Here is a 27,902-nt window from a genome sequence, read left to right as displayed (position 1 = left end):
CTATTCCCTAGCACTTGGTGGGACAAAAGAAGCTGCTCAGATAAGTGGTGACATGTCTAACATTGTGGGAAGTCGGTTAGTCATTTGTCATGTGACATGGCCGGGGGCCATACAAAAAAGTACAAACGCCAACGTGATCATTTCTATAAAATCTTTTATTTGCATTTCACTGTATTTACAGGGTTACGGGGGATACACAGTCCTTACATGTACAAATATACAGAATTATGGGAAATTGTTACAGAAAATACTTGTCCGCAGATGTAATGCTTGCACGGAATGAGCACCGCAGGGTTCTGCTAGGGGGCAGCAACTATAATGTGCCTGCTAACTGCCAGTTTTGTCAGACTGGCACAGAGTAACTGTGATTGTTGTTATTCCTTCTCTTACATTATTCAGTCCCTTTCTCGTTCAAACTACTGCCTAGTTGCTAGGCTAAATTAGGCCCCAGCAACCCAATAGCTGCTAAAAAAAAGTATAAAAAATTAGGACCAATTGAAAATGGTCTCAGTATCACTGCCTGCACCATACTGAACGTTAATTTAAAGGTGAACTACCCCCTTTAAAAGTTACTCTTAAAAATGAGGGATGGCAAACTCATGGCCTTTGTGAACTGCAACTCTCAACAGAAAGTTGATGTCACAGCTGGACAGGAGGCTCCTTAGACTTCCTTGCATTACAGTCTGAATTCTATAGGCCCAATCCCTGAGGTACAAGGTATGTGTTATTATTATTATTAACACTCTCATTGCCATTTTCCACCTGCATTTAGATATATCTATACAGTAATGTAATAATACTGGGTTTCTGCGCAGTAACGAAGGGTCAGATGACGGATAACCAACCAGTGGCGTAGCTACAAGTTTCCCAAATCAAAACCAATGAAGGTCCCCTGGAGGGTGAGGAAGAAGATGGGACTACAAGTCCCACAATTCATTGAGGGGAACTTAAGCTCTTCTATTGGCATTGTATGGGGGAAAAGGGTGAACCCTTCTTATACACACACAATCCTCTCACAGAATCTAACAAAATGAATAGTTAAAGAGGTACTGACACCAAAAATCAAACCTTTTTTATATCTAATATATATCGCCGATCGACACCTCATAGCCCTGCCCCTGCAGTGTGACTGGCCCGCCAATGACGTTCCGCCCCACCCCCCTGCCCGGAGATAGCGGCCGCTAAAGGTGCAAACCCTAGACAGTCGGGTTTAGGAACGTCAAGTTACAATTACAAAGCAGCCCTATCAGTGAAGAATGATAAGCATGGCCTATAGGTACTTTTAATGAACATTCCTATTAAAAAAAAAAAAGTATTTTCGTGTCCGTATCACTTTAAGAAGGACTTATGTGTAGTGATGAGTGAATCTGTCCCATTTGCAAAACTGCTGAAAAGTTAACACATTAAAGTCAATGGGCAACAGTTTTTCTTATACATGTGACTTTTTTCTCATTCCAAATACATTATCAAGTCAATTGATGCTTTTCCTCAGCAAATTTTTTGTCACAGCTTCATGATAAAATCCAGAATTTTGCTGCAAATCCTCCCTACATAACTACGTGCCTCAACCTCATTGCAGTGATTTATGAATCCTTTGCAGCAATGCCATATTGCAAGGATTTCAGCAGTTTTTTATTTTTACTCTGCTCTTTGTGCTCCACCTAGTGGCAGGATGCAAAGGGGAACTTCACCTTTATGCTAACTCTTATTATGTTATAGAATGGCTAATTCCAAGCAGCTTTTCAATTTTGCCTTTATTTTTCTTTCTTTTTTTTAATAGTTTATTTGCCTTCTACTACTAACTCTTTCCAGAATTTAAATAGGGGTTACTGACCCCCACATCTAAAAAAGCAAATGCTCTGTAAGGCTATAGTGTTATTGTTTTTGCTACTTTAGCAGACCCTCTTCTATTCATATTCAAATTAATGTCTGGTAACTAGGATTAAAGTAGAAAGAAAGGTAAAAATTAAGTAATCTTTACAGAAAGGTCTATGTAAATAGAAACGCTGCACTGAGTCCTCTGTCAAGAGATTTGTTGTGTCTGTTTTCCTCTGCCAGAGACACGCAGCTCTCTGCTCTCTCCTCCCTCAAGAATGCTAAGAATTCCCTCCCCCCCTAAGGAATGTGGATCTAAACCAATCAGCAGGAAGCTGACTCATAATTTTAATAACTGAGCATGTTCACTGGTCTTGGTCTCGGTGCAGGAGTGAGGCATTATGGGAACTTTCTTTACAACGCTCAGCGTTTTTTCTTCCCGTTTGGCTTCTGATCATCTGAACGGGAGAAACATGGGGAGACGTTTGAGAGATCTGAAGGTATGCCTGCAGTTCGAGATTAACTCTTTACTAGCCTTTCCTTCTCCTTTAAAATGAACCCTAGCAACCAGATAGCTGCTGAAATTCCAAATTGGAGAGTTCCTGAGTAAAAAGCTAAAACCACAAATAAATGAAAACCAATTGCAAATTGTCTTAGAATACCACTCAATGCCACAAGTTAATGTAAAGGTGAACCCCCCCTTTAAATGATCATATTTATAGTTAACAGGTTTGTATATAAATGGATGAAAGTAATTTCTAAAAAATATCAGAAAAAAAGTGATAGTGTCCCCTTTGTGCTAATCACATGATCAGCAGACTGCAGGGGCAGTTGTACTGGCAGGCAGGGCAGTTGCAAGGAAGGGCTGGATGCCTTTTTAGCTAATGGAAGGTATTAATACTCGTGGTACAGTGCAGGCCCAGCATGATCCGGAGTCAAAAAAGTTTCATGTTCTTTTTGCCTTTATTTAGACAAGTAAAACCCCGCTAGGATTATTCTCCAAAGGCTGTAGCTTTCCTTCCTTGGGCTCATTAACCTGCCCCGCATTAGTATATGTTCTGTACATTACACCCAGGGGTGATAAGGAACACTTTGTACAGTGAGAGGTATGCTGTGGGTGCGCCCATAACATGGCCAGTGGCCAAACCAATGGAATGAGGCACAAACCATACTCCAGCCTAGGTAGGTGCCATGTAGAAGGGTAAATAGCTCTGTGCCCTCTGGATGTAGGAGGCAATTGTAGTGTCTGTCTCTCGGGTACTAATTCTTCCCCGTCGGTGGCACTAGGGGCCGGCGTGATGTCTCAATATTAAAGTTTAGCACTATGTCCAAAGTTTTTTCTGCCAGTGATTCCCTGTGCATGTCATTGGGGTATCTCTGACTCCGCTGGGGGCAAATCAAGGTTGGTGCCAGGCATGACAAACTCTCCTTTGCCATCTATTAAGGCGTCCCATTGGTTAAAGTCCTTGTGAAGATCTAAAGACCAAAAACACAAAATGAGTTATTGGATCCTTTTGATATACTGCCCTCTGTTGGCAGATTGCTGTAATCACAGGTGTATTTACTTGGGGTAGTAGTGATATTCTTTTTCTAATGAAATGATGTATCCATAGTAAGGGCTGCACTAGTATATCCATACTGCTGGACCCTTCTATCAGAAAAAGCACTGAATTTTTTACTTAAATAAGGTACCGGCTGCAATCCTTATTGAGGCCACGGAGTATACAGGCTCTTTTTGTATATATAAAGATTTTTCTTTAATATTGGGGTCATTACTTATGAAAAAGTTTTTATCAGAATTGAAGTAATAAAAATCTATAAAAAATGACAAACTAATACTAAGACCATGAATGTACGCTGCATTGCTCTGTAACAGCAAAGAGCACCTTTCATGTAGGCCACTGTCACTCTGTGCCATTAACCCTTTAAGTGCCAGCCGAATTCGTCATTTCGGTTCCCCCCAGTGCCAGACGTTTTTTAAGCATTTTGTACTCATTCACTTTAACAATGTTTTTTGGTAGGAAAACCTCCATGAAACTAGGGAATTCGGCTTCGACATACATACCAAATTTTATAACTTTTCTGGAGATATGATGTGTATTTTGGGTGAAATATGTAAAAAAAAAAAAAATTATGAAAAATTTCTGTATATTTTGAGGTTTTTTTCCATAGAAAAGTTAATTTTACACACTTTTTTTTGTTGTTTCTAAAAGCCCTGATACTCCCAAGTCCAACGATACCAAATATGTGGTGGTACCCCACAGTTCCTGTCCAGAAGTAACCCCCAAACTAAAGCAATACTTGGTACAATATCACACCAGAACAAAGCGGAAAAGCGCTTGTAACAGTTGATGCAGCATAACTTATATGTAAATCTAAAATATCCCCTCATGTTCGGTATCTTTAGAAACTACAGACCTTCAGGTTTCTAGGTGCAATGTAGTTTTCACTCAAAAGCCAAATACCTTTTGTCAGCGCATTGTGAAATTTGGAACTTTTTTAGATATTTTTTTTTTTCAAAAACGTAAACTTGGACGCATGATCAAATGTGGATTTGACAAAAAAAATCTCATAAAAATTTTCTAACAAAGGCAAATTTGAAAGACAAACTTCTCCTGAATAAAATGATGCCCCATATGTATGGGTGCACATAAAGACATGGGCACCAAACACTCCAAAGCAGGGGCAATGCACAAGGGCAATTACAGCTAAAAATGTGGGGGCTGCGCTCTATGTGCACTTCCTGCAGTTTTTCAGTGTTAACCCCCCCTACTTGTGAAATAACCCCCACAAACTATATATTTCTGAAAAGTGCACACCTTCAGCTATTCAGAGACACCACTCTCCTCTTTCTACATAGAAAATTGTGGCCGCAGTCCCTTGCAGAAGTCAGCGCTTTGGTCAGAAATCAAGGAAAAAACAGATAAAAAAACCTAGATTTCTCCCCAAAATCTCCATGGCAACTACCAAAAACTTACTAAACATCAATCTGCAAGTTCCCCTGAATAAAACGATACCCCATATGTATGGGTGCACATAAAGACGTGGCCACCAAATGCCCCAAAACAGGGGCAATGCATAATAATGGGGCTACAATTTATGTGCACATCTCAAAGCTTTTCAGACAAAATTGCACCTTACCTGTGAAAAAAACCATATAAACTGTATATTGATTAAAAATAGACAACTTCAGCTATTTAGAGACACCATTCTTCTCTTTCTACATGGAAAATTGTGGCCGCAGTCCCTTGCAGAAGTCAGTGCTTTGGTCAGAAATCAAGGAAAAACCAGATACAAACCTAGATTTTGGTCAGAAATCAAGGAAAAACCAGATAACAAACCTAGATTTCTCCCCAAAATCTCCATGGCAACTACCAAAAACTTACTAAACCTCAATTTGCAAGTTCCCCTGAATAAAACGATACCCCATATGTATGGGTGCACATAAAGACGTGGCCACCAAATGCCCCCAAACAGGGGCAATGCATAAGGGGGGGCTGTGCTCTATGTGCTCTACCTGCAGTTATTTAGTCTAAACACCCCCATACCTGTGAAATAACCCCCACAAACTATATATTTCCAAAAGTGCACACCTTCAGCTATTCAGAGACACCACTCTTCTCTTTCTACATGGAAAATTGTGGCCACAGTCCCTTGCAGAAGTCAGTGCTTTGGTCAGAAATCAAGGAAAAACCAGATACAAACCTAGATTTCTCCCCAAAATCTCCATGGCAACTACCAAAAACTTACTAACCATCAATCTGCAAGTTCCCCTGAATAAAACGATACCCCATATGTATGGGTGCACATAAAGACGTGGCCACCAAATGCCCCAAAACAGGGGCAATGTATAAGGGCAATTTCAGTTGAAATTTTGGGGGCTGCGCTCTATGTGCACTACCTGCAGTTTTTCAGTGTTAACCCCCCCTACCTGTGAAATAACCCCCACAATCTATATATTTATGAAAAGTGCACACCTTCAGCTATTCAAAGACACCACTCTTCTCTTTCTACATGGAAAATTGTGGCCGCAGTCCCTTGCAGAAGTCAGCGCTTTGGTCAGAAATCAAGGAAAAACCAGATACAAACCTAGATTTTGGTCAGAAATCAAGGAAAAACCAGATACAAACCTAGATTTTGGTCAGAAATCAAGGAAAAACCAGATAAAAAAACCTAGATTTCTCCCCAAAATCTCCATGGCAACTACCAAAAACTTACTAAACCTCAATTTGCAAGTTCCCCTGAATAAAACGATACCCCATATGTATGGGTGCACATAAAGACGTGGCCACCAAATGCCCCCAAACAGGGGCAATGCATAAGGGGGGGCTGTGCTCTATGTGCTCTACCTGCAGTTATTTAGTCTAAACACCCCCATACCTGTGAAATAACCCCCGCAAACTATATATTTCCAAAAAGTGCACACCTTCAGCTATTCAGAGATGCCACTCTCCTCTTTGAACATGGAAAATTGTGGCCGAATCTACGTCCTATGGCACTAAAAGGGTTAAAATACTGTTTTATAGTAATAGTGTTTGGGTTACCACTAGGTGGCGCCCTAATATCTGGTTCTATAAGCTACTGGTTTGTGTCTTTGGTAGTAGCCGCCTTCACAGCAGTTCAAGTGAGTGTTCTGGAGCTGAGTTCTGTCTGTCACCTTTATTGTGCACCCAATAGTGTTCTTTCTATTCCTTAGTATTTAGGGATGCACTGAATCCAGGTTTGAGATTTGGCCAAGATCCGGCCTTTTTCAGCAGGATTCTGATTCAGCCAAATCCATGCCTCTGGCTGATCAGAATCCTTAACATCACGTAACTTCTTGTCTTTCGACCTAAATGATTTGAGGTTCCGCAAGATCCTAAAATAGTGGATTCAGTGCATCCCTACTAGTATTAGGAGTGCTGACAAGCAGAGAGGGGTGTTGTTTTCCAGTTATCTGTAACCATATGGCAGTGATGGACAAAAGGCCCAGTGTGCCGTAGTCCTTAAATGAGCCTTTCAGAAAGAGTATAACTGATCCTGCCATAAGTCTTTGGGAACCCAGAATCCCTGCCATAAAGCAAGGCCAGACTGTTGCTCATAAGTAGCACTTGCTCAAACTCAGAACACTGGAGCCATAACATTGTGCAGACAAGAGGGAGTTTCAGGGGGCCACTCACCCAAGTGTCTCTGTAGAAAGGCCAATGTGACGTTGTTTATTATATCCATGGCCACGTAAGGATCGATGTCTCCTTTTAGTTTGAATAATTTCCCTACCATGTAACCGGCCAGGAATGTGAAGTCTGGGAAACTCTGATGCACGGCCCCCCTGCAAGGAAATAACACTGCTGATAAGTACGTACAACGATTCACAAAATGGAGCCTGTTCTTATTATCCAATGGAGAAGCCCCTACTAATGACTGCCAGGCTTCTAGGGCCACAGTGCCAAGACTTCAGATCTCAGGCAGCATAAGGCACGTATATATTTGAATGGCAATCTGTCTCCCCTTATTCAGATGGACTGACTGCTCTCTGGCTGGTAGGCAGCCCCCCCCGCCCCAGGTGTCAGGCCGCCATTGTGGCACGGCCCTCTCTATAGGTCTGTACTTACTTTATAGTTATCATCTTTCGCTCGATGCTGGTAGACTCCATTTTTTTCATAAGTAGGATGTTATTGACCCAGTGGAACTTTTCCGAATTCACAAATAACACAGGTTGGCGGATGTTAGAGAAGATTTCGTCTTTCAAGGGAAACATCCAGGCATCCAGGGCCACCCCACACCTACAGGCAGAGGAACAGCTGTTAGCTTGTGTCCCACAGGCTGGAAGTGTCACCTAATTACCTATCAGCAACACAACCGGGTTTCCTGCATGTTTCTGGTTACAATACCAATGTACTGTTACCCAAGGCTTTGTTAATGAGCTACAGAACCTCCCTGCTACTGAAAGGTAATGAGACGATCCTGGTACTGACCTGAATCTGGAGTCACGGCCCAGAGATTTTATTGCGGTTGCAGCTCCAAATGAATGGCCAACGGCGGCTATTCTCTGCACATCAATAGAGTCCTGCAAAATAAGGTTGTAGGAATTGTATTATTAGGGCATCAGACTTGACCGGCAAATTGTTTTATTGTTTGGGTAGGGGACCTGTTATCTGGAATGCCTGGGACCTGGGATTTTCCTGATAAGGGACCTTTCTGTAATTTGGATCTCCTTTATTCTGTAAAGCGCTGCGTAAACTGATGGCGCTATATAAATAATAGAAAATCGCTTAAACAAGGGGTAATTATATCTTAGTTGGGATCAAGTACAGAAACTATTTTATTATTACAGAGAAAAGGGAATCATTTAACCATAAAATAAACCCAATAGGGCTGTTCTGCCCCCAATAAGGGGTAATTATATCTTAGTTGGGATCAAGTACAGGTACTGTTTTATTATTACAGAGAAAAGGGAATCATTTAACCATGAAATAAACCCAATAGGGCTGTTCTGCCCCCAATAAGGGGTAATTATATCTTAGTTGGGATCAAGTGTAGGTACTGTTTTATTATTACAGAGAAAAGGGAATCATTTAACCATGAAATAAACCCAATAGGGCTGTTCTGCCCCAATAAGGGGTAATTATATCTTAGTTGGGATCAAGTACAGGTACTGTTTTATTATTACAGAGAAAAGGGAATCATTTAACCATGAAATAAACCCAATAGGGCTGTTCTGCCCCCAATAAGGGGTAATTATATCTTAGTTGGGATCAAGTACAGGTACTGTTTTATTATTACAGAGAAAAGGGAATCATTTAACCATGAAATAAACCCAATAGGGCTGTTCTGCCCCAATAAGGGGTAATTATATCTTAGTTGGGATCAAGTACAGGTACTGTTTTATTATTACAGAGAAAAGGGAATCATTTAACCATTAAATAAACCCAATAGGGCTGTTCTGCCCCAATAAGGGGTAATTATATCTTAGTTGGGATCAAGTACAGGTACTGTTTTATTATTACAGAGAAAAGGGAATCATTTAACCATTAAATAAACCCAATAGGGCTGTTCTGCCCCCAATAAGGGGTAATTATATCTTAGTTGGGATCAAGTACAAGTTACTGATTTATATTTACAGAGAAAAAGGAATCATTTTTAAAAATTAGAATTATTTGCTTATAATGGAGTCTATGGGAGATGGCCTTTCTGTAATTCTGAACTTTCTGGATAACGGGTTTCCGGATAAGGGATCCCATACCTGTACTAACAACTGGCATCCAGTCAGCAAGGCTGGTCTCCCCAAACAAAGGTTAGATGTATATGAACCCTCTCCTCTGGGCAAACCCTCGCCACAAAAGGGGTAAAGTAATAAAGGTGCAATGTTTGCTACTGGTCTAGTAATGCATATCAACCAATCAACAGGCAGCATTTCCTGGCAAGCTGAAAACAAATATCTGATTGGTTCCTATGGGTTATTAGCTCAGGGCAAACTTTGCACAAGTGATTATGTGACCCTGATTCTCATTTAAGAAATGACTGACAGACCCAACATTATTAAGTACAAAACTCAAACTTACCTTTAATAAGTTCCAGTCAAAGTCTGAGGGCAATAGGTTGGCTGTGTGCTTCCCAGCATTAAAGTTGAGAATAATATCTAGGGCTCGTATACATTCCTCCGCTCTCTGATTGACCTGGAGCATAAATAGTTAATTATAATACTTAGCTGCACCATGCAACAAGAATCAGTCTTTAAACAGTCACAGGCTCATTTACGAACAGTGGGCCATTTGCCCAAGTGCAGTAACTCAAGGCCAACCTACCGGCCCCAACACATACACTGATGTACAGACACCTATTATACATTTGGGACACTGCACTATGTCTGTCTCTGTTGTACATGTGTGATTCCTTGCTTATTTTAGTTCCCAAGAGAAAAGAATACTGAATGTACCCCCTACTGTAAATGATAAGGATATTAGAAGTCCCTGAGGGGTTCTGTGACCATATAAAGGCACAAGGCTGCAGGCTGAGTTATACAGGGAACTCTGAGTATCACTCATGTATTATAAGGAATAATGTACCCCCTACTGTAAATGATAAGGATATTAGCAGTCACTGAGGGGTTCTGTGCCCATATAAAGGCACAAGGCTGCAGGCTGAGTTATACAGGGAACTCTGAGTATCACTCATGTATTATAAGGGATAATGTACCCCCTACTGTAAATGATAAGGATATTAGAAGTCACTGAAGGGTTCTTTGTTCCTGTATGCTAAGTGTTTTTACAAATATAAAGAGCCATGAATACCCTTTAAATTCTATCTATATAAACAGTGCTTTGTGATGTTATCAATTATAACTGGTGCTTTTAATATCCTTATATTTTACAATAAGGGGTATATTATTTGCTATATAGCACACAAGTTGCAATGAAACAATGACATAGTACCAGTTATAACTAATGACATCACTATGCAATATTTGAATAGATATAATAAACAAAAGCTGTAATATATATCTATTCAGTGCCAAACCATTCCACATAGCAGTAACTATAGAGAACTGAATGTGTGGCCTTGGGATAGGAACGCTAATCAGTAAGCAATCACTGAGACATATTGAATACCTGTTGGACACGCAGAGGATATTCATCTTCCCCGGCCTTTAGGATCTTGTTGTAGAGCCAGACCTCCTCCAGAGTCGGACCCCCCGGTTCCCCCGGGTCACTTGGAGACTTTTCTTGCAGGTAGTAGGTTGCAGATGCCGATCGATCACTGTCAAAGAGCAACAAAACTTTGTAGAACTGGTCCTCTCAATATGTTTATATACAAGGTATTTCTAGGCTTTATAATATACTTAAAGGGGAACTGCACCCAAAAACTGATTTTTATTTTGCTGCTTAGTCAGGGAAGCAGCCTCACTCTTTTTCCTATAATGCTTTGCTTTGTGGTGACAGAGCCCTACCATAATGTTAGCGGTACTAAGGCATTGCTCTGCCCCCAGGTAAATATAACCACAAATGTGACTGTAAGCAACACAGCCACACAACATACGGGTCATCACATGACAAGATGAAATGAAGATCATGCAGAAACCAAGAGGAACATAAACCACAAGAGGAGCCCAATGCACCCACAGCATAGGGAGTTTATTCAGGAATACAGGGGTACGATATTATCTGTGCGTGTATGGCCAGCTTTAGGCTGAGATATCTCTGGCACCTCCCCAGACTGGTCTCTCTAAATACATACATGCAGGGCATGCACTGAATGTATCTAACACATATAGGAAACTCACAGATGCAGTTGTTACTAATGTGCCTGCTGATGAAATTGAGAAGACTTCCTGTTTCAAGAGATAATAAGCTTGCGCCACTGTGGGTTTAGACTAAATGAAAACCAGCCAAGCAGAACTGGCACCGGTTAAGTGTTACCGGAGGGCAGTGCAAGAAATGCTAAAAGGGCATATTTATATATAGGCACCTGTGCAGTGGTGTAACTACTCTGCTGGGCCCCCCAGCAAAAAAATCTTCTGAGGGGCCCGGCTCAGAGTAGAAAACTCACCCAGCTCCCACCCCTGACACGTCCCCCACTGCTTGCATATAAATCCCTGCTCTCCTACCTGAGAGCCAGCGTGAAGCATTCAGCAATGGAGGAAGAAGAGCCTGTGGTCCAGACATCCCTGCCCCCAACCGGATCTGCTTCCTCAATGGTTACGCCACTGCACCTATTGGCCCATGCCTAAGCTGGCAGCTTTAGGGGACTGCCTGTGGATGCCTCTATTTATATATATATATATATATATACATCCCACTGGACTCTAGTGGCAAAGGGCAAAACTCCAAGGGAGATTTTAATCAGATTTTGTAGGTCAGACTTTATCAAATCGCAACAAAATTTGTTGGATCCTAAAAATCTGATCTCCATAGGCTGTCGAGTGGCAATCCTTTCACGTAGCTTACACATCAGATTTTTCGGTCCCATTATATTTTAACCCATGCGACTACATCCTACGTGTACCATGCATTCTGTTGATCCGACACCATATGACAAAAGCTCCCGTGTAGTTTAGCCCTTAATCTGGCGGCAGAGACGAGGGGATGGGGTGTACCCCTTACTTTTGTGATTGTATGTGATGAACAAACTATACTATATATGCACCAATGGGGTGGTGGTCTGATCTGATGCCTAGGGCGGCATTGGATGAAAATACAGCCCAGGCTTTATGGAGACAGAGATTTGGCCCAGAGCATATAAATCAGCCATACAAAGGTCAATCAGACACTTGTATTAATGGCCTTTGTATTGTTCCAAATTTAGCAGGTGTTTGTGCCATGGATGCCCCTGCCATAACATATTGCAGTGCTTCCCTGTTACCAAATGTGACTCTGTACCTACCGGTGCTCCACAGCAGCAACTACGAAGCCTTGAGACGCCAGCTCAATACATATAGCAGAATAGAGGGTCCTGTAACAGAACAGAGCACAGTCAGCTGCTGAATAGTGAAGGACATGCTACATTGCTAATTTCAATTGCATAGTGAAAACTATAAGAACAATAGATTTACCGTATAAATGTTATAATAGAGATGTAGAGGAGGGCAGAACGTTCCTTTTATACCTATAAACACGTGATTGGGAGCTACTATATTGCTTGCTTTGGCTGAAAAGGTATACACAGCCTTGTTAGATAAGCTCAATCTGTTCAGCGCCACTGGGGGTAGCCTGAATGTGCAGAATGCCTTCAATAAAGCAGTTTGTTTATGAACAGGTATGGGACCCGTTATCCAGAATGTTTGGGACCTGGGGTTCTCCGGATAAGTCTTTTCATAATTTGGATCTCTTTATTTAAGTTCGCTCAAAATTGATTAAACATTAATTTAACCCAATAGAATTGTTTTGCCTCCAAAAGAAATTGGGATCAAGTAGAAAGTACTGTTTTTTTATTACAGAGAAAAAGTAAATAATTTTTAAAAATGTTGTGTATTTGATTCAAATGGAGTCTATGGGAGACAGGCTTTCACGTAATTCCGAGCTTTCTGGATAACGGGTTTCCAGATAAGGGATTCCATACCTGAATAAATGTAAATACATAAAATATCCTCAGATACTTATGTTATCTATCTGAATGGCACCACTAAGTCTCACATGGAAACCTCAATAAAACGTTAATGGTAAGGGTTTTTGGGGATCTTTCCTGTAAAGAGCATCTGTCACCCAGGCATAAAAACTGTATGCTAAATGTAAAACCCAAATTCTCCTTTTTTATTAAAGCATCCATACCTGTTATAAACTCATTTTAAAATCTCAGCTGTCAGTTATATTTTGTTATATTGCCTGCCCCGCCTGAGGCACAGCAATCACTTTCACTTTCATTTCTGCACTTCCTTGACATTACGACACACCTCACATCCCCCTTCCCACCTCGTTGCCTATAACTGGCCTGGCCATGGGCATCAGATCCTCTTGCTGCTGCATACATGAGATTTTAGGATGATCCACAAAAAGGCACAGTACAGCAATGCCCAACACAGGTAACACATCTGGACAACAAAGACCTGGGCAATTCTTCAAATGCCGTGCACAGTGCACAGTGTGAAAACATGGTGGACAGAGCCTGATTTTTAACACCCTGTCCTGCACTTAGTAAATGACCCCCATTATCTAGGATAAAGGAGAACTATGTATCTGCCATATACTGTTACCTGAATGCACCCAGGCCATGGGAAAATATGATCAGGGGGTATTGCTCCCCTGGCTTGAAAGGGGCGTTCCATCTCGCAGGGGATTTCACTGATCCTATAAGGAGAGACAAGGCAGGATTACAATGAGCTACTGGCTTTAGGCGCACATTCATGAATACTGAGGTTATTGTAGCACAACGTATGTTTAATTCCATGGTGTAACCCTGAGAACTGGTGAACGTAGCAGGGATGCATGTTGCCCAGCGGCACACCAGTATGGCAACCTAGTAACACCGTCAGGTCACAATCTATTTGTGGTGCTTTCCATTGCCTAGCAATGAGAAGTCACCAGCCCTGATCCTGTGTGTGTGTGTTTTGCTTGCCAGTGCCTGTATGTGTCCCAGCATGCATAGAGTTTTACTGACTATATCACCCAACCATATGTGTAATATATAGGTGTGTATCATTGCGTAAGAGTGGGTATATGCCATTGTGTAAGAGGGCTGGGTTGCATGCCAGTGTGCCAGTGTGCTAGAGTGCTTACATGAATGTGAGTGTCACTGTGGACAAGTGCTTTCTTATGTGGGGGCATTTTATTTGCTTTATATTGTTCCCAACAAGAACAAGTAGTGCCCCCCTTACCATTAAGGCAGTCACAAGTGCTCTGCTGTTGGCTCAAGTTCATGGAATGCAGTGAGAAACAAGTGCAAGTCAACAGCCCTTGGGGGCAAAATGTTTTGTTTAGACGGAAATCCTCATATTTCCCAGTAGCAGCAGCAGTTACTTTTTATAATTACTAACTGACACTTTGTGTGAATCAGCCCATTTGTTATGCTACAGGTTACTGCACTACTACAAAGTTGTTCCTAAATGTGCCCCTCACTGTGCAGCATGCTGTAATAAGGGTGGTCCCATTATGAACATCTAGCTTTAGTTTAGTCCCTGTACCCCAAAAATACAGCTGTATTAAAGGCAAAGTATAGCCTGTAAAAGCATATTTTGTTTGCTCCATGTACATATAAGGGTGAAGACACACAGAGGTACTAATATGCAGCTACTTGTCATGGCTACTAAAATAGACAATGCTGATCATTTACTGATAACTGTTTCTCTGTGTGTTTTAGCAGAGGCAATTCTCAGTATTGCCTATGGCAGGGTATTTTCTGGCATTTAGTAGCCGTGACAAGAAGCTGCTGCTAAGTAGCTCCGCGTGTCTTCCCCCTTGTGCTGATTCCAATGGAGCATGCAGAACTGCTCAGTAGAATAACAAGTTCACCAAGAACCTAATCTGTAATCTGTACTTCTTACCAAAGTAGTAGCACAAAAAGAAATTGACTGCAAAGCGATTGAGCTTCAGGGTGTCAGCGAGACCAAGGTAATATTCCTTCCTGGGAATCCATAAAGGCTCTTCATAATGTCCAGCCTCTGCACAGGGGTAGTACAGGCGAAAAAAGCTTCCCTGCAGGAGAGAGAGAGAGTTAAAGTGATGATTTCTAGAATGTAGGGCAAGGCTTGATTACTTAAACCCTACACAGCAATTATTATTATCATCATCATCATCATCATCAACATGTGTTCATTAATAGAAAACTATACCCCTGTACCTAGAAAACAGCCATTTTAAGAATTAAGGGCCGTCCCTGAGATCATAGGATTCACGGTTCACACAAACAAACCAAGGCACACATACATGCTAGGCCTCATCAGCCAATGAATGGGCAGAGTTCTGTATTTTGCTCCCATACTACTTCCTGTTACATTCAGAGCTGCATTATTTCTGGTCATGTGATCTCTGAGGGAACACACAGCCCATCACAAAATGGCGGCTCAAGGGAAAGGATGTAAAAGGGCAATACTTACTGATATATATATATTCCTGTTTGGTGAGATTCTTTAATATGATATAAATTATCTGTTGCTTAAATATTCATTGTGGGGGTATAGTTTTGCTCTAAGTGCCAACATATTCTGCAGTGCTGTACAATAGCTGGCTGTATACAACAAACATACAGATTACATACAAATACACAGAGAAGATAACAAGTCTTCTGTGCAGTAAAACTTACAATACAAAACATCCTCCATGTACAGCTGCCTAAGCCACTTGCTCCGGGGAGTAAACACGGTTGGTTTCAGGATGACCTTGCTAAACTGGATCAGTTACATAACTCTGTGCCTCATACTACAGTTCTGATTTCTGGGTACTAACCATACACCATGAATCATACAGAGAAACCTTTGCCCCAGATTTGGGTGACATGACCCTGATACCAACCCTGTTTGTACATGTCTTTGGCTGACACAGTTCAGTTGTAATTAAACACAGTAAAAATTAGATTTCATTATTTCACATTACATAACTAGCAGGGATAAAAGGTAGGGCAGGCGTGAGTGTAAAATATTCACCTGGGGCTTAAAAACAAAGCGTCATTTCCCAGGGTGCCACAGCCATGTGACCTGTGCTCTGATAAACTTCAGTCACACTTTACTGCTGCGCTGCAAGTTGGAGTGATATCCCCCCCTCACCCCCAGCAGCCGATCAGCAGAACAATGGGAAGGGAGCAAGATAGCAGCTCCCAGTAGGTATCAGAATAGCACTCAATAATAAGAAATCCAAGTCCGGCTTGGGACTCCTCCAGTTACATGGGAGTAGGAGAAACAATAGGTTAGCTGAAAGCAGTTCTAATGTGTAGCGCTGGCTGAAAGCTCAGACTCAGGCACAATGCACTGAGATGGCGCCTACACACCAATATTACAGCTACAAATACATTTGTTGGTTCAAGAATAAAATTTTTAATGGCAGAGTGAACTATTTGCTATGTAAACAGTGTAATTTAGAAATAAAAAGTATATCATAAAGTTCACAATCATTGAGTTCACAACCAAAGGCACATATATATTGCTAGGTTATACCAGCCAGTGAATAGGCAGGGGCATGTCTTTCATACCCACACTTCCTGTTAAGGTGGCCATACACGTGGCGATTTCCAATCGTACAATTGGCCACTAACCGTTCAGGGCTGAAACGGCAGATAAGGAGGTAGAAACAATAGGATTTCTACCTCCTTCTGCCGATTCAGCCCTGAAGGCAGATTTTGATCAGGCGCCCAATCAAAATCTTTTGACCTGGCCGATCGGCGAGTCGACCGATATCAGCAGCCTCCTGCGATATCGGTCGACTCGCTGACTTGCCATACACGCACCGAATATCGTCCTCAACGGGGTTTCATACGATATTATCGGTGCGTGTATGGCCAGCTTTATAGTTCAAACTATTATTTCCTGTCAGGTGACCAGTGAGCGACACACAGATCATCACAAAATGGTGTCTCTAGGGAAAAGATGTAAAATGTCAATATTTACTGATATGTACATGCTAATGTGATGATAAGCTTGTATTTGGCATGATACCTGATTACTGGGGCCGCTCATAAAGTCCATGCTGCCCACAGCGTGTGGCCCTTTCCCCTGGGGTATGCCGCTGAACTGGACACTGTTGTGACCACCCATCACTCTCGGTCGTTGGCTGTTCCCTCGAGTCCAATGTGCAGCTGAGTAGACTCTTTGCTTCACCTAAGAGGCAGGAATGTTATTGTGTAAGGTTACTTTACAGCTTTACAGAAGCACAAGCAGTATGGCAGCACAGAAATGCAGGGATGCAGCTGGAAAGCAGAGCTGGGGATTGAATGCAATGCAGACACATATGCTTCACTTCTTATGCCACCTGTAAAAGTCTTGGGCTCAGTACAAATAATAAAGTAAATAATTGGGTCTTGGGTCCCTCCTTCCCTGGACCAAGCAGTGCCCCAACCCTAAATGGTGGTCTTGATAAATTTGTCTCTGCTGTATGTTCCTAGGACTGGTTTAAGCTTAGGAAAAAGAGGACATTTACCCTGGGCCCCAACATCAGAGGTGCCATTCGAGGGAGATGCAGATGAAAATACATAGAACATATTATACCGAGTAATAATTATAAAATATTGTAAGTAAAAACATAAGGGAAATCCAGCCTGCTTCCAGCATTGGTTATTAAAGCTTTTAGCAATGGCAGCGATCAATTCTAGCAGCTCCTGAAAAGAACAATAAAAGCTTTATAGGTAGGCAGAATATCCCTAAATCTGGCCCTCGGCTACTTCTCCTCAGTCAATATGGAAGGCCATTCTGGCGGTGGCCTGTTAACCCTTTTAAAGGTTTTTTTTTTTTACATGCCATACAATGTATTCCACGCTGACATGAAAGGGCCAGCTTTCCAGGGGCATAGATTTTAAATGACCCAGCACAGAGAGGGTTAATGCATAAACACGTTCACTTATTCCATCTAATATATGGTGATCACTTATTCCATATTCCATTCATCTTTTATGAACAAGTCATGCCTATGCACCCCTTATTCTGTCTCACAGGGTATAACTCAGATCCAGATAAGAGGAACACCCGATATTTGCTATTATTACAGGCCCTTCCCACAGGCCATCATTCTATTTGAATGTCAACTGATATAACTGAATCAGTGAAGGCAAAAAAAGATTTAGGCAAGAAGAATTTCTCATAATTACTACCCCCATCATTGCCCTTGCCTGGGACACATGGTATAACTGAATGAGTGAAGGCAAAATGAGGAAGGCAAATAGTCTGTGCACCTTATGCCAGCGAGGCGGTTAATTGGCATTAGAGAAGACAACACACACATATTCTCACCCAGTGAAGACTGAATAGCCTTGTTACAATAGCCATTCCATTTCGGTACTTCCCAAACAGCACTGTGTGCCCTCTAGTGTTACACCAATGCTGCCATCACAGTCTCTTTATGAAGTCTCTGAAAAGGGGTAATGCAGGGATTCAGTGGCTCTTATACCAGTATATACTAAATTATTATTATCCTTCATTTATATAGCACCTACATATCCCACAGCACTTAACACATATTATACATCCATTATATCAGTCCCTGCCCCAGTGGAGCTTACAATCTAAGGTCCCTATCACATTACCATCAGTCCCTGCCCCAGTGGAGCTTACACCCTAAGGTCCCTATCACATTCCCATCAGCCCCTGCCCCAGTGAGCTTACAATCTAAGGTCCCTATCACATTCCCATCAGTCCCTGCCCCAGTGAGCTTACAATCTAAGGTCCCTATCACATTCCCATCAGTCCCTGCCCCAGTGAGCTTACAATCTAAGGTCCCTATCACATTCCCATCAGTCCCTGCCCCAGTGAGCTTACACCCTAAGGTCCCTATTACATTCACACACACTAGGGGCAGTTTTATCAGGAGCCAATGAACCTGCCTGTGTGTTTTTGGTTTTGCAAGGCAGAACTGCACCACACCCAAGTATTCATAACAAATGCTTCTTTCTGATTAATTACCTTACAAAAGGCTGAGGTTGGCCCAAAGAAAGGCAAAGTGAATGGCTGTAGACACTACCAGAAACCCACACGTGCAACACAATCCATTCAGCTAGGGTGCAGTCACACACAACAAAGCCCCATTTATGAACAGGTCAGTGGCTGTGCTGGTGTTTTTCTATGGTTTTTAGCTTAAAACTCAGCAACTTTTTTACCTAGTCAGAAAATGAATAACCAAAGAACAAATAGCACTGACAACAGTTACCCTTTGCACTTTTCCTATCAACACACATCTGCATTCCCCCATCTCACTTACACTAGCAGCGTGAAAATGCCCTAAAAGAACATTCTGACATCTTTTTGGTACAAAGCCTGCCCACATCTAGTAACCAAAAAAAAAAGGCTAATCAGTAAATACAGCATGCCGATTGGCTGTTCTTAGTTATTACACTTGTGGCCCACATTTTATTACATTACCCTCATTGGCTCAATAGATAGTAGGGTTGCCACCTTTTTAAAATAAATTTACCGGCCAGCAGGGGGGGGCTGAGACAAAAGGCACAGTTTGTGATGTAGGAGGGCAGGTCGGTGACAAAAAGGGTGGGGGCTATGATGTCACAGATGTCCCAAGGAGGATCAGGGAATGGAAAGATGCAAGAGGAAGGGTAAGTTTGGGGAGGGTTTGGGGCAGATTCGGGGCTTAAGGGGGCGACCAGGGGCTGAACTTCAGGATATTACAGATTTACCAGCATCTTCACTGGCTTCTGTAGCAGCCCAACTACCCATTTGTAACATCTGGCTTCATGTAAGTAGGGTTGCCACCTCACCCCTTTAATACCAGTCCACATCATGCATGGCTAATTAGCAATTAGTTTAGATACATGCAGAATGTGAATTCAAGGTTGAGGTATTTCTACACAACTACTGTAATACAATCACCCTTACAGTATGCACAGTCTAATTATGGTTAATTACAAATGAAAATAGGGAGCGGTGATTAATACTCAAAATAATAAAAAAAGTTACACTTTAGGTAATTTATGAAAATAAGTATATATTAGGGAAAATACCCACAAAGCACCCCAGTCTGTGGGTGTATGATGCCAAAGTCAAAAAGAAGTGCAGGTTCCCCAAAATAATAAAAATAAATAAAAAAAAATAATTAAAGTTAGATTAAAAATAATTTATTTAGGACAACAGATAAGCCTAATGTGTTTCATGCCTGTCTGGGCACTTATTCATAAGCATTTGTGTTAGGCTTATCTGCTGTCCTAAAGAAACAAATTTTTAATTTAACTTTTTTATTATTTTTGCTTTTTATTATGTGGGGAACCTGCATTTCTTCTTTGTAATTATGGTTAATGCCCCAGGCAGTATTTTGTAACTCCACTTCTTGCCATGGATCATTTCTAAATGACAATAAAGGGGAAGTGTAGCAAGTCACCCTGCATCCAAAATCACATGCTACATGCAACACTCGCCGCTATCTGCGGTAGGACTGGGTGCTCTGCCAGTGGAGCTGCTGTAAGATGCCATAGAGCAGTCAGAGCTGGTCCAAGGAGCTTTAGCACCCAAGGCAAGGGGGCACCCCTTCCAGATAGTAGAGATCTAAATTAAACCCAAATCATTAGCGTAATGATGATCTAGTCCTAGATTTTGTTAAAAACCGAATACCTCTTCCCTCTGTCTATGTGGCTTCATGGAATAAAGCCTGGAGTGGATCGTTACCCCTCTGACGTGGGGTAAATTGACGTCTCTAGGGCAGCTCTAGGGTGGGACTGGGATGCCGGAATACCGGGAAAAAACCTGAAGGGCCCTAGAGGCCCAGACCTGATCCCTCTTACCGCTCCACTGGCTGCCAGTGTCCTCCCATGATGCGTTTCACTTAAGTGCGTTCAGGGGAGGATGTCAGGCGAGGGGTGCAGGGCTGATGGGGGCACCTTGGGGGTGCGGCCCCCCCGCCCCAGTCTGACCCTGCAGCTGTATCAGGCCCAGAGACTAGTGCTTTATTGGCTCTGCTTGGGCCAGGGCCTATTCTGAATCTCAGTGTAGACATCATGGTAAGTCAGTACTGGGCTCTGCCACCAAAAACCTACTTTCCTCCACTGGGTCCCTGTACCACATGCGGTAGAAGATCCCGCCAGTCCCCTTCCATACTACCATTCCCAGCAATCACATGGAAACTCACATTTGTGTCCCACTATAACACAATTGGTTTCCCAATATAACACAGTGGGGCATATTTATTATTTGGGGTAAGCCAACATCACCTTTGATGCCGCCCATAGCAACCAATCATATGTCTGCTTTTTTTTCTGTTAAGTGACCCTTAAAATCTAATTGCTTCTTGGTTGCTATGGACAACATCACCGGTGATACTGGCTTTCACACTATAATAAAAATGGCCAGTGTTCTAGTATAGCTTATAAATTATTGCATCCCATGCAGAGCGTGCCCTTTTATATGGAATTAAATAATATTCATCCCCTTTAGGTCTATTCCCTCCCAATTACTGCACAGCCCAGGCAGCTCCTATCAGTCAGCCATTGAGCACTGTTGGCTAAGCGCCCTATTGCCATGACAACCCAAGCAGTAATATAGCCACGCCCACAAGGGCTCACTATATATATATATAAAGCGGCGCGCAAAACGTACTTCTAGGCAGTGTGGTGGGAAAGTGTCTGTGTGGGAAGGGGCTTCTCAGGCTTCCGATTATGACCGCGCTAGGAAGCGTAGGCGGCGGCCTGTATAGTACATGTATAGGCCTCACAGTGCCCTGACGTATTGGGAAGTGTGTGAGACCACTTCCTGTGTGTCTGCGTCCAATCACATTACGTAAGGGGGCGCTCAGGTTATGGCCGCTTCCGCAAGTACCTCACAGGCAGCGCAATGTTATCCTGAGCGGGAGTGAAGCGGCCCCCGGGGTCCTGTTTAACTATAACTTTTACTTGTTTAGAACTTGTTACATTTTAATCCAACCCCATGATTGGGTCAATTAGTACGGTTTGCGATAAATACTGCAGACTGTAATCATTCACATGCAGCCATGCACAATAAATCGGAATGAATGTTTAGCAACAAAAAAGTCAGACCAGGTTAAACAGAGAGCGTTGAATCCTTGCAGATTTCATTCTGTTAAATTGAGTATTATTACTAGTGGGTGTAGGGGAATAATAAGGGCCAGGGTGGTACATATTTCTGTCCAAAATTGCTTGATAGCAGGTCATTGCCAAACCATAGTGAGGGATTGACCACACTTTGGGCAGTCATAAGGGATAGCACAGTTCATTAGATATAAGTAGATATATTTTGTGCAAGAACTGAAATTGTATTCTTATCCTTGACACAAACTATAGGGGTTGGTTCACCTTTAAATTAACTTTTAACGTGTTATAGAAAGAACAATTCCTGGCAACTTTGCAATTGGTATTTAGTTTTTCTAGTTTTTGAATTATTTGCCTTCCTCTTCTACATCTTTACAGCTTTCAGGGGGTCACTGACCCCTGCATCTAAAAACAACTACTGCCCTGTGAGCTTACAATTTTACAATTACTACTTTTTATTTCTTTTCTTTCCATTCGGGCCTCTTCTATTCATATTCCAGTCTCTTACTCAAACAACTGCCTGGTTTCTAATGTAAACAAGACCCTAGCAACCAGATAGCTGTTGAAATTCCAAACTGGAGAGCTGCTGAACAAATAGCTTAATTAGCTGAAAAACCACAAATATTAATAAAATGAAAACCAGTCAGAATATCATTGTCTAAATCATATGAAAAATTACTTTAAAGGTGACCAACCCATTTATGGGATCATATACTGATTCACGGATCTCAGGCCACATATGAGGAGTGATTGTAGAGCAGAGTTGGATTTAGATAATGAGTGTTTAATTTAGAAAGGGGAGAGGTCTATCTGGTGAATCATGATTTCAGTTTGCCCAGGTACTGCATTACCTAATGGAGCTGCCGTGGCGTCTCAGCCAAAAAAAACATGTTATAAGGGAGGTTACGTTTTTCTTGAAGAGCTGCTATAGTCATCAGTTTCTCTTGATCAGTTATGTCACCAACATATTTCATTTTGGGCGCAGCCCAGAGTTGGGGTTTGGGAAGTGTCTTAAAGCGTACGGATCTTGGGTTAAACCACAATAGGAGAATATAGGGTGTGATGCCAGGATATGGCAAAGCCACAGATCTTCAATATTTGGTTTTACTGTTTTTATTAAACAGTATAACGCATAACATCAAAGTAAATCCACACTGGGAAAACCCACAGGTAGGTAGCCAATAGCATTCCAACAATGGATAGAATAGTCACAGAATGTTCAGCAACACAGGGGTTAAACATGCCCACCACAATACAAGCCAGTACTTCTTTGCCAGCGGAGCAAGCAGTCCTTAATCCACTATAGCCCAGGTAACAACCCCCCAAGTCATTAATCCAACAGGGCCCCCCTCAATCACAGGGTTGCAATTTATCCAACAAACAGTTCCTTTACAGCTCAGGCTGCATGAGGGGTAACTGGGCAGGAATCTCTTACCAACTCCCACTCCTGGGCACCCACACAAACGGGCAAGGACTCCTCGCAAAGCAATCTAGATCCACTCTGCCAGGTCAGTTGCATGGACCTTCCCTGATCCAGCAGCCAGTAATCCGGTCAGATGTAGCACCGCAGCCACTATGCCCAACACTCTGTACCAACTAACTGGCCCAGAGCCTCTGTAGCTGGTTTGAAAGTCCCGGGGGGTTACTATTCCCATTGTTCCATTGGTTGGACATGCCCTTCAACTGCCCAGGGTGGGGCATTAGTACTGCCTCCCATTGTTCAAGCAGGCTTGTGTATGTGACCTGCAGCTTGTCCCCAGTTAACCCATTGCCTCCTGGCACTTCAATCCACTGCAAAAGACTCAGCAATGGACAGTTAATGCTGGAGATCTTTACTTAGGTCTCCACATAGGGAATAATGGAAACCCTTGAAGGCCAAGTCGTCGTGATTGCACAGTAACTTGAATCCCAATCCAGATCTGCTTTTTGATGACTTAGAATATCCTTATATATTACAATAGGGGTTAAATTATTCATTGTATAAATACCAATAAACTATAGAAAGTAGGGGAAAGGTTAGTTAAACTGGAGTAAAGGTAAGTGATGTTCAGGCTGATTCATTTTTTCCTAATCGCATGACGAAGCAAAACTGAATCCTTCTTTAATGAATTTTCCCCCTGGGCAATAATTAAGGAATTTGCGTTGGCTGCTGACTCATTGTTCATGCATTAATATGTTTTTCTACATTCATTTTGAAACCCTTGTTTCCATCTACGTGCCTTGGGTACTGTTTGCTGAGCACTGAGCCATCTTTTATTTTCCCAGGTGTCCCCTGTGCCAATTCCAGGAGGGACCATGTGAAGAAGAGAATATCAGGGGAAGTTCTGCATGCGTTTACTCAGGCACAGTGCTCACCAGAGAGTACCCCCAGGCTTGTGTTATTCTGTGGAGAGGAACGCCAACAGGTAAGTGATTAGCATCCCTCGGGACTCCGATCCGGAAGAGCAGTCGGAGAATATAATAACTGGTTTAGAGTTTGCTCCAGGGCTAGTAATTCATACAGCCAATCAGAAGGAAGCATTTGTCGGGCTGCTGTTGGAAAGCAAACATCCTGGCTACCCATGCGCCCCACTCCTCTTCCCAGGTACTCGTCTCCCTGCTGCAGCCTGGTCAGGGGTTAAAAGTGATAAGGGCAATACTCTCAAATAGCTGACCAGTAAATGCTGCCTGCTTATTGGATAAGGATTCAGTTTAATGAGAAACACTTACAGTGTCTCCTAATTCAATTTGATAACCATGTGATGGGTTTTTCTCATTGAATTGCATCTGATCTGTTATATGCCAACACCCAGCTTTTGCTTTTTATGTTTCCCTTCATTTAACAGAAAGGAAAGTAGCGCCCACGTGCTCTAATACAGAGGCGGAAGGTAACAGACAGGAGATAAACGTGCAGGAAAGAGCTGAGGTTCCGTTCGAAGCCACAACACAACGCTCTGGTTACTCCGATTATACAAATTAATCCGTATCCTACTTACTCTGACATTATGGGATATAAAACTGCTGCTCTCACTGTACTGCATCCTTACCCTCCCAGCATACCCTTTAAAACATTCATGCAGATTTAACCTAATGGCAGATTCACCATTTAAGTGTCAGTCAGCTGGCATGTGCTACATAGTTTTAGGAGTAAGAACCAGCAGTGCAGGGAATATAAGTGGTCAGACAAAGGGGAAAAAGACAGAGTTTGGGTGCAAATCTGTTTAAAAATGCATTCACGTCTAAGAGCTCAAAAAAGCAGCAGCTCCTGAAATGATCTCTGGGGACCATCATGTGCAGCCAATAGAAATATAAATCTGAGCCATGACTGAGATCCTGTTCAGCAGTTCATTTAAGCTGCTCACACTTGAACTTCCCTGTACAAACTTTCTAGTACGCCAACGTTCCCTCCATGCTCTGATGCCATCAGTAACCCCACACCTAATGCAACTGTATATACAACTGAAATATTTATATGTGAATGGCTGACTCAGTACCACATGTACCTTACTTTATAAAGATTCCATGGGTACAGTCTCCACCTCCAAGGTTCTGCAGCCTGTTCAGCAACACCCAGGTTCCATAAGTAACCCTCTCTGCCTCTGCTGACAATATTTGCTGAATGTAGAATATAGGGTGAGCCCCTCAACTTGCTACAGAAAAAACACTTGACAACAAAATCATTTTAGGGACCCAACACCCTCAAGTCCTAGCCAGACCTCTACTACTTGGGTCCCCAGTGGCCTTTGGGTCTGCTGTCTCTACAATTACACCCGAAGGTGAGACGACAAGTATTACTATAAAGAGAGAGAATAATATCTTCCTCTTGCCCCAGTACTGAGAACTTATTGTACAGATCAGTGTGTTCCCTTTTCACACTCACAGCAGCTATAACACAAAAATAAGACTTTAAATGTTGCTCCACTGTATAGGAAAGTGTTACAGTACTTACTTCCCCTTTACTCCTGTGTGTGTTTATCCTCGCTGACCTTTTTCCAACTCTTCGAAGTGACAGTTTGTTGCCTGTGCCTCAGCTGACTGGGCTCCACGATCAGCACTGCTGTTTGTATGAGTGTGCAAAGGGGGAGGGGCTCAGCTTTTTCCTGACACACGCCCAGCTCACAGCGGGAGGGGCTGAACTTTACTTTTATTCTGTGACTTGCTGACACACTGTATATCTTATTCTTAAGAGCAACAATTACAGGGAAATGATGCACTACAGTAGTTAAAGGGTCAGTATTACAGAAATAGTTAGAAAGTTTGTATCTGTGTCTGAAAGCAATGTCTGCAATATATCTTACTTTATGGCTGAGATTCTAGCTATCTATATAACACTGTCACAGTGGCACGGGTCCTATCTGATCTCCATCGTAAGTAGCAGTCCTGCCCTCCTTTATGGCTGAGATTCTAGCTATCTGTATAACAGAGCATTCTGTCACAGTGGCACAGATCCTATCTGATCCCCCCATTGTAAGCAGCAGTCCTGCCCTGCTTTATGGCTGAGATTCTAGCTATCTGTATAACAGAGCATTCTGTCACAGTGGCACAGATCCTATCTGATCCCCCCATTGTAAGCAGCAGTCCTGCCCTGCTTTATGGCTGAGATTCTAGCTATCTGTATAACAGAGCATTCTGTCACAGTGGCACGGGTCCTATCTGAGCTCCATCGTAAGTAGCAGTCCTGCCCTCCTTTATGGCTGAGATTCTAGCTATCTGTATAACAGAGCATTCTGTCACAGTGGCACAGATCCTATCTGATCCCCCCATTGTAAGTAGCAGTCCTGCCCTGCTTTATGGCTGAGATTCTAGCTATCTGTATAACAGAGCATTCTGTCACAGTGGCACAGATCCTATCTGACCCCCCCCCCCCCCCCACCACCATTGTAAGCAGCAGTCCTGCCCTCCTTTATGGCTGGGATTCTAGCTATCTGTATAACAGAGCATTCTGTCACAGTGGCACAGATCCTATCTGATCCCCCCCATTGTAAGCAGCAGTCCTGCCCTGCTTTATGGCTGAGATTCTAGCTATCTGTATAACAGAGCATTCTGTCACAGTGGCACAGATCCTATCTGATCCCCCCATTGTAAGCAGCAGTCCTGCCCTGCTTTATGGCTGAGATTCTAGCTATCTGTATAACAGAGCATTCTGTCACAGTGGCACAGATCCTATCTGTTACACTTGGGGGGGGGGCTAACTCTTTGGACCTTCCCAGTGAAATACATTTTACTTGTCCTTTAAAAGGGAACATTTTGAAATGATTGTATCCCTTTAACATTTAAGGGGACAAGATAACTGTTCTGGGTAATGTTGGATACACTCAGGTGCTGCAGAGTTACTGAGCTGCTGGCTCTGAGAGTGCAGCAACCTTGCTGGGTTCTAGTTTAGGAGAGTACCATCCTATACCCTACTAAATTTGTAGAAGTTACCTGAGTGCATGATTGTGCCATATCTGTGCCAGATCTGTATGAGTTCTGCCTGGAAACCTTGAGTCACGATCCAAATATTTATTTCTCTCATGGAATAGGGAAACAGAGCTGCTTACAGTATAAAGAATAATCACTCAGGGTAGGGCAGCTGTGTAACTGCACTGTTGTGTAGCGTTCTAATGACCCCCTTCCCTTGAAAAATGACAGCCCTACTCTTTTCTGGGAATCTCCTTTCCCACAAAGTAACACATTATGGTAACTGACTAAAAGTAAATCCAGGAAAAAAACAGGATATAGACATTTTTCTAAAGAAAAAGATACTGGGAAATCATGTTTGCCAGCCCTCCAGCTGCTGTGAATTAGAACACACAGATCCCTATATTGTCCTTACCTTTACAGTATCTAGTAGAATGAAGTCCTTTTTATTTGAGGTGTAGAGAGACTGCTGAGTCTTGTGGAGGAGTTTGCCCGCCTATGTTGGGCCATTCTCTTACAGAGATGTTGTTTTGTCTCCCCAATATAAGTCAGAGCACCTTTCAATACACTGGACTCAGCAGTCTATCTACACCTCAGAGAAAAAGGACACTCTT

The 27,902-nt window shown here is 42.5% G+C and overlaps 1 protein-coding gene and 1 long non-coding RNA gene across 7 annotated transcripts; one reads left to right on the top strand and one right to left on the bottom strand.

Annotated features, from left to right (window-relative positions):
• Positions 1-137: 137 nt before the first annotated feature.
• On the bottom strand, positions 138-25,950 carry pla2g7 (phospholipase A2 group VII). 6 transcript variants are annotated; one of them, XM_012970467.3, is made up of 12 exons: positions 25,838-25,950; positions 18,158-18,275; positions 16,871-17,032; positions 14,768-14,918; positions 13,481-13,574; positions 12,175-12,243; positions 10,404-10,551; positions 9,357-9,470; positions 7,770-7,861; positions 7,407-7,577; positions 6,975-7,123; positions 2,763-3,291 (listed from the first exon to the last, which is right to left on the bottom strand). In XM_012970467.3, exons 2-12 carry the CDS (start codon positions 18,191-18,193, stop codon positions 3,179-3,181), a joined length of 1,299 nt encoding a protein of 432 aa, XP_012825921.1. In that variant the 5' UTR covers positions 18,194-18,275; positions 25,838-25,950; the 3' UTR covers positions 2,763-3,178.
• LOC108647708 lies at positions 23,685-25,494 on the top strand. Its single transcript, XR_001924690.2, has 2 exons — positions 23,685-24,314; positions 24,735-25,494. It is a non-coding gene; the product is annotated as an uncharacterized LOC108647708 (long non-coding RNA).
• Positions 25,951-27,902: the final 1,952 nt, after the last annotated feature.

The sequence above is a fragment of the Xenopus tropicalis genome, chromosome 5, assembly GCF_000004195.4.
Source record: "Xenopus tropicalis strain Nigerian chromosome 5, UCB_Xtro_10.0, whole genome shotgun sequence".
Classification (NCBI taxonomy): Eukaryota; Metazoa; Chordata; class Amphibia; order Anura; family Pipidae; genus Xenopus; species Xenopus tropicalis.
This window is presented reverse-complemented; position numbering and strand designations above follow the sequence as displayed.

Bases quoted from the DNA above. Each gene is read 5' to 3' on its own strand.
- pla2g7 (XM_031901729.1), bottom strand. From the start codon at position 23,428: ATGCAACTGACCTGGCAGAGTGGATCTAGATTGCTTTGCGAGGAGTCC. The intron at 9,471-10,403 runs GTATTCAATATG...TTTATGCTCCAG, and splicing joins ATCCTCTGCGTGTCCAACAG to GTCAATCAGAGAGCGGAGGA. The intron at 3,292-6,974 runs GTGAGTGGCCCC...TTTGGTCTTTAG, and splicing joins CTTTCTACAGAGACACTTGG to ATCTTCACAAGGACTTTAAC.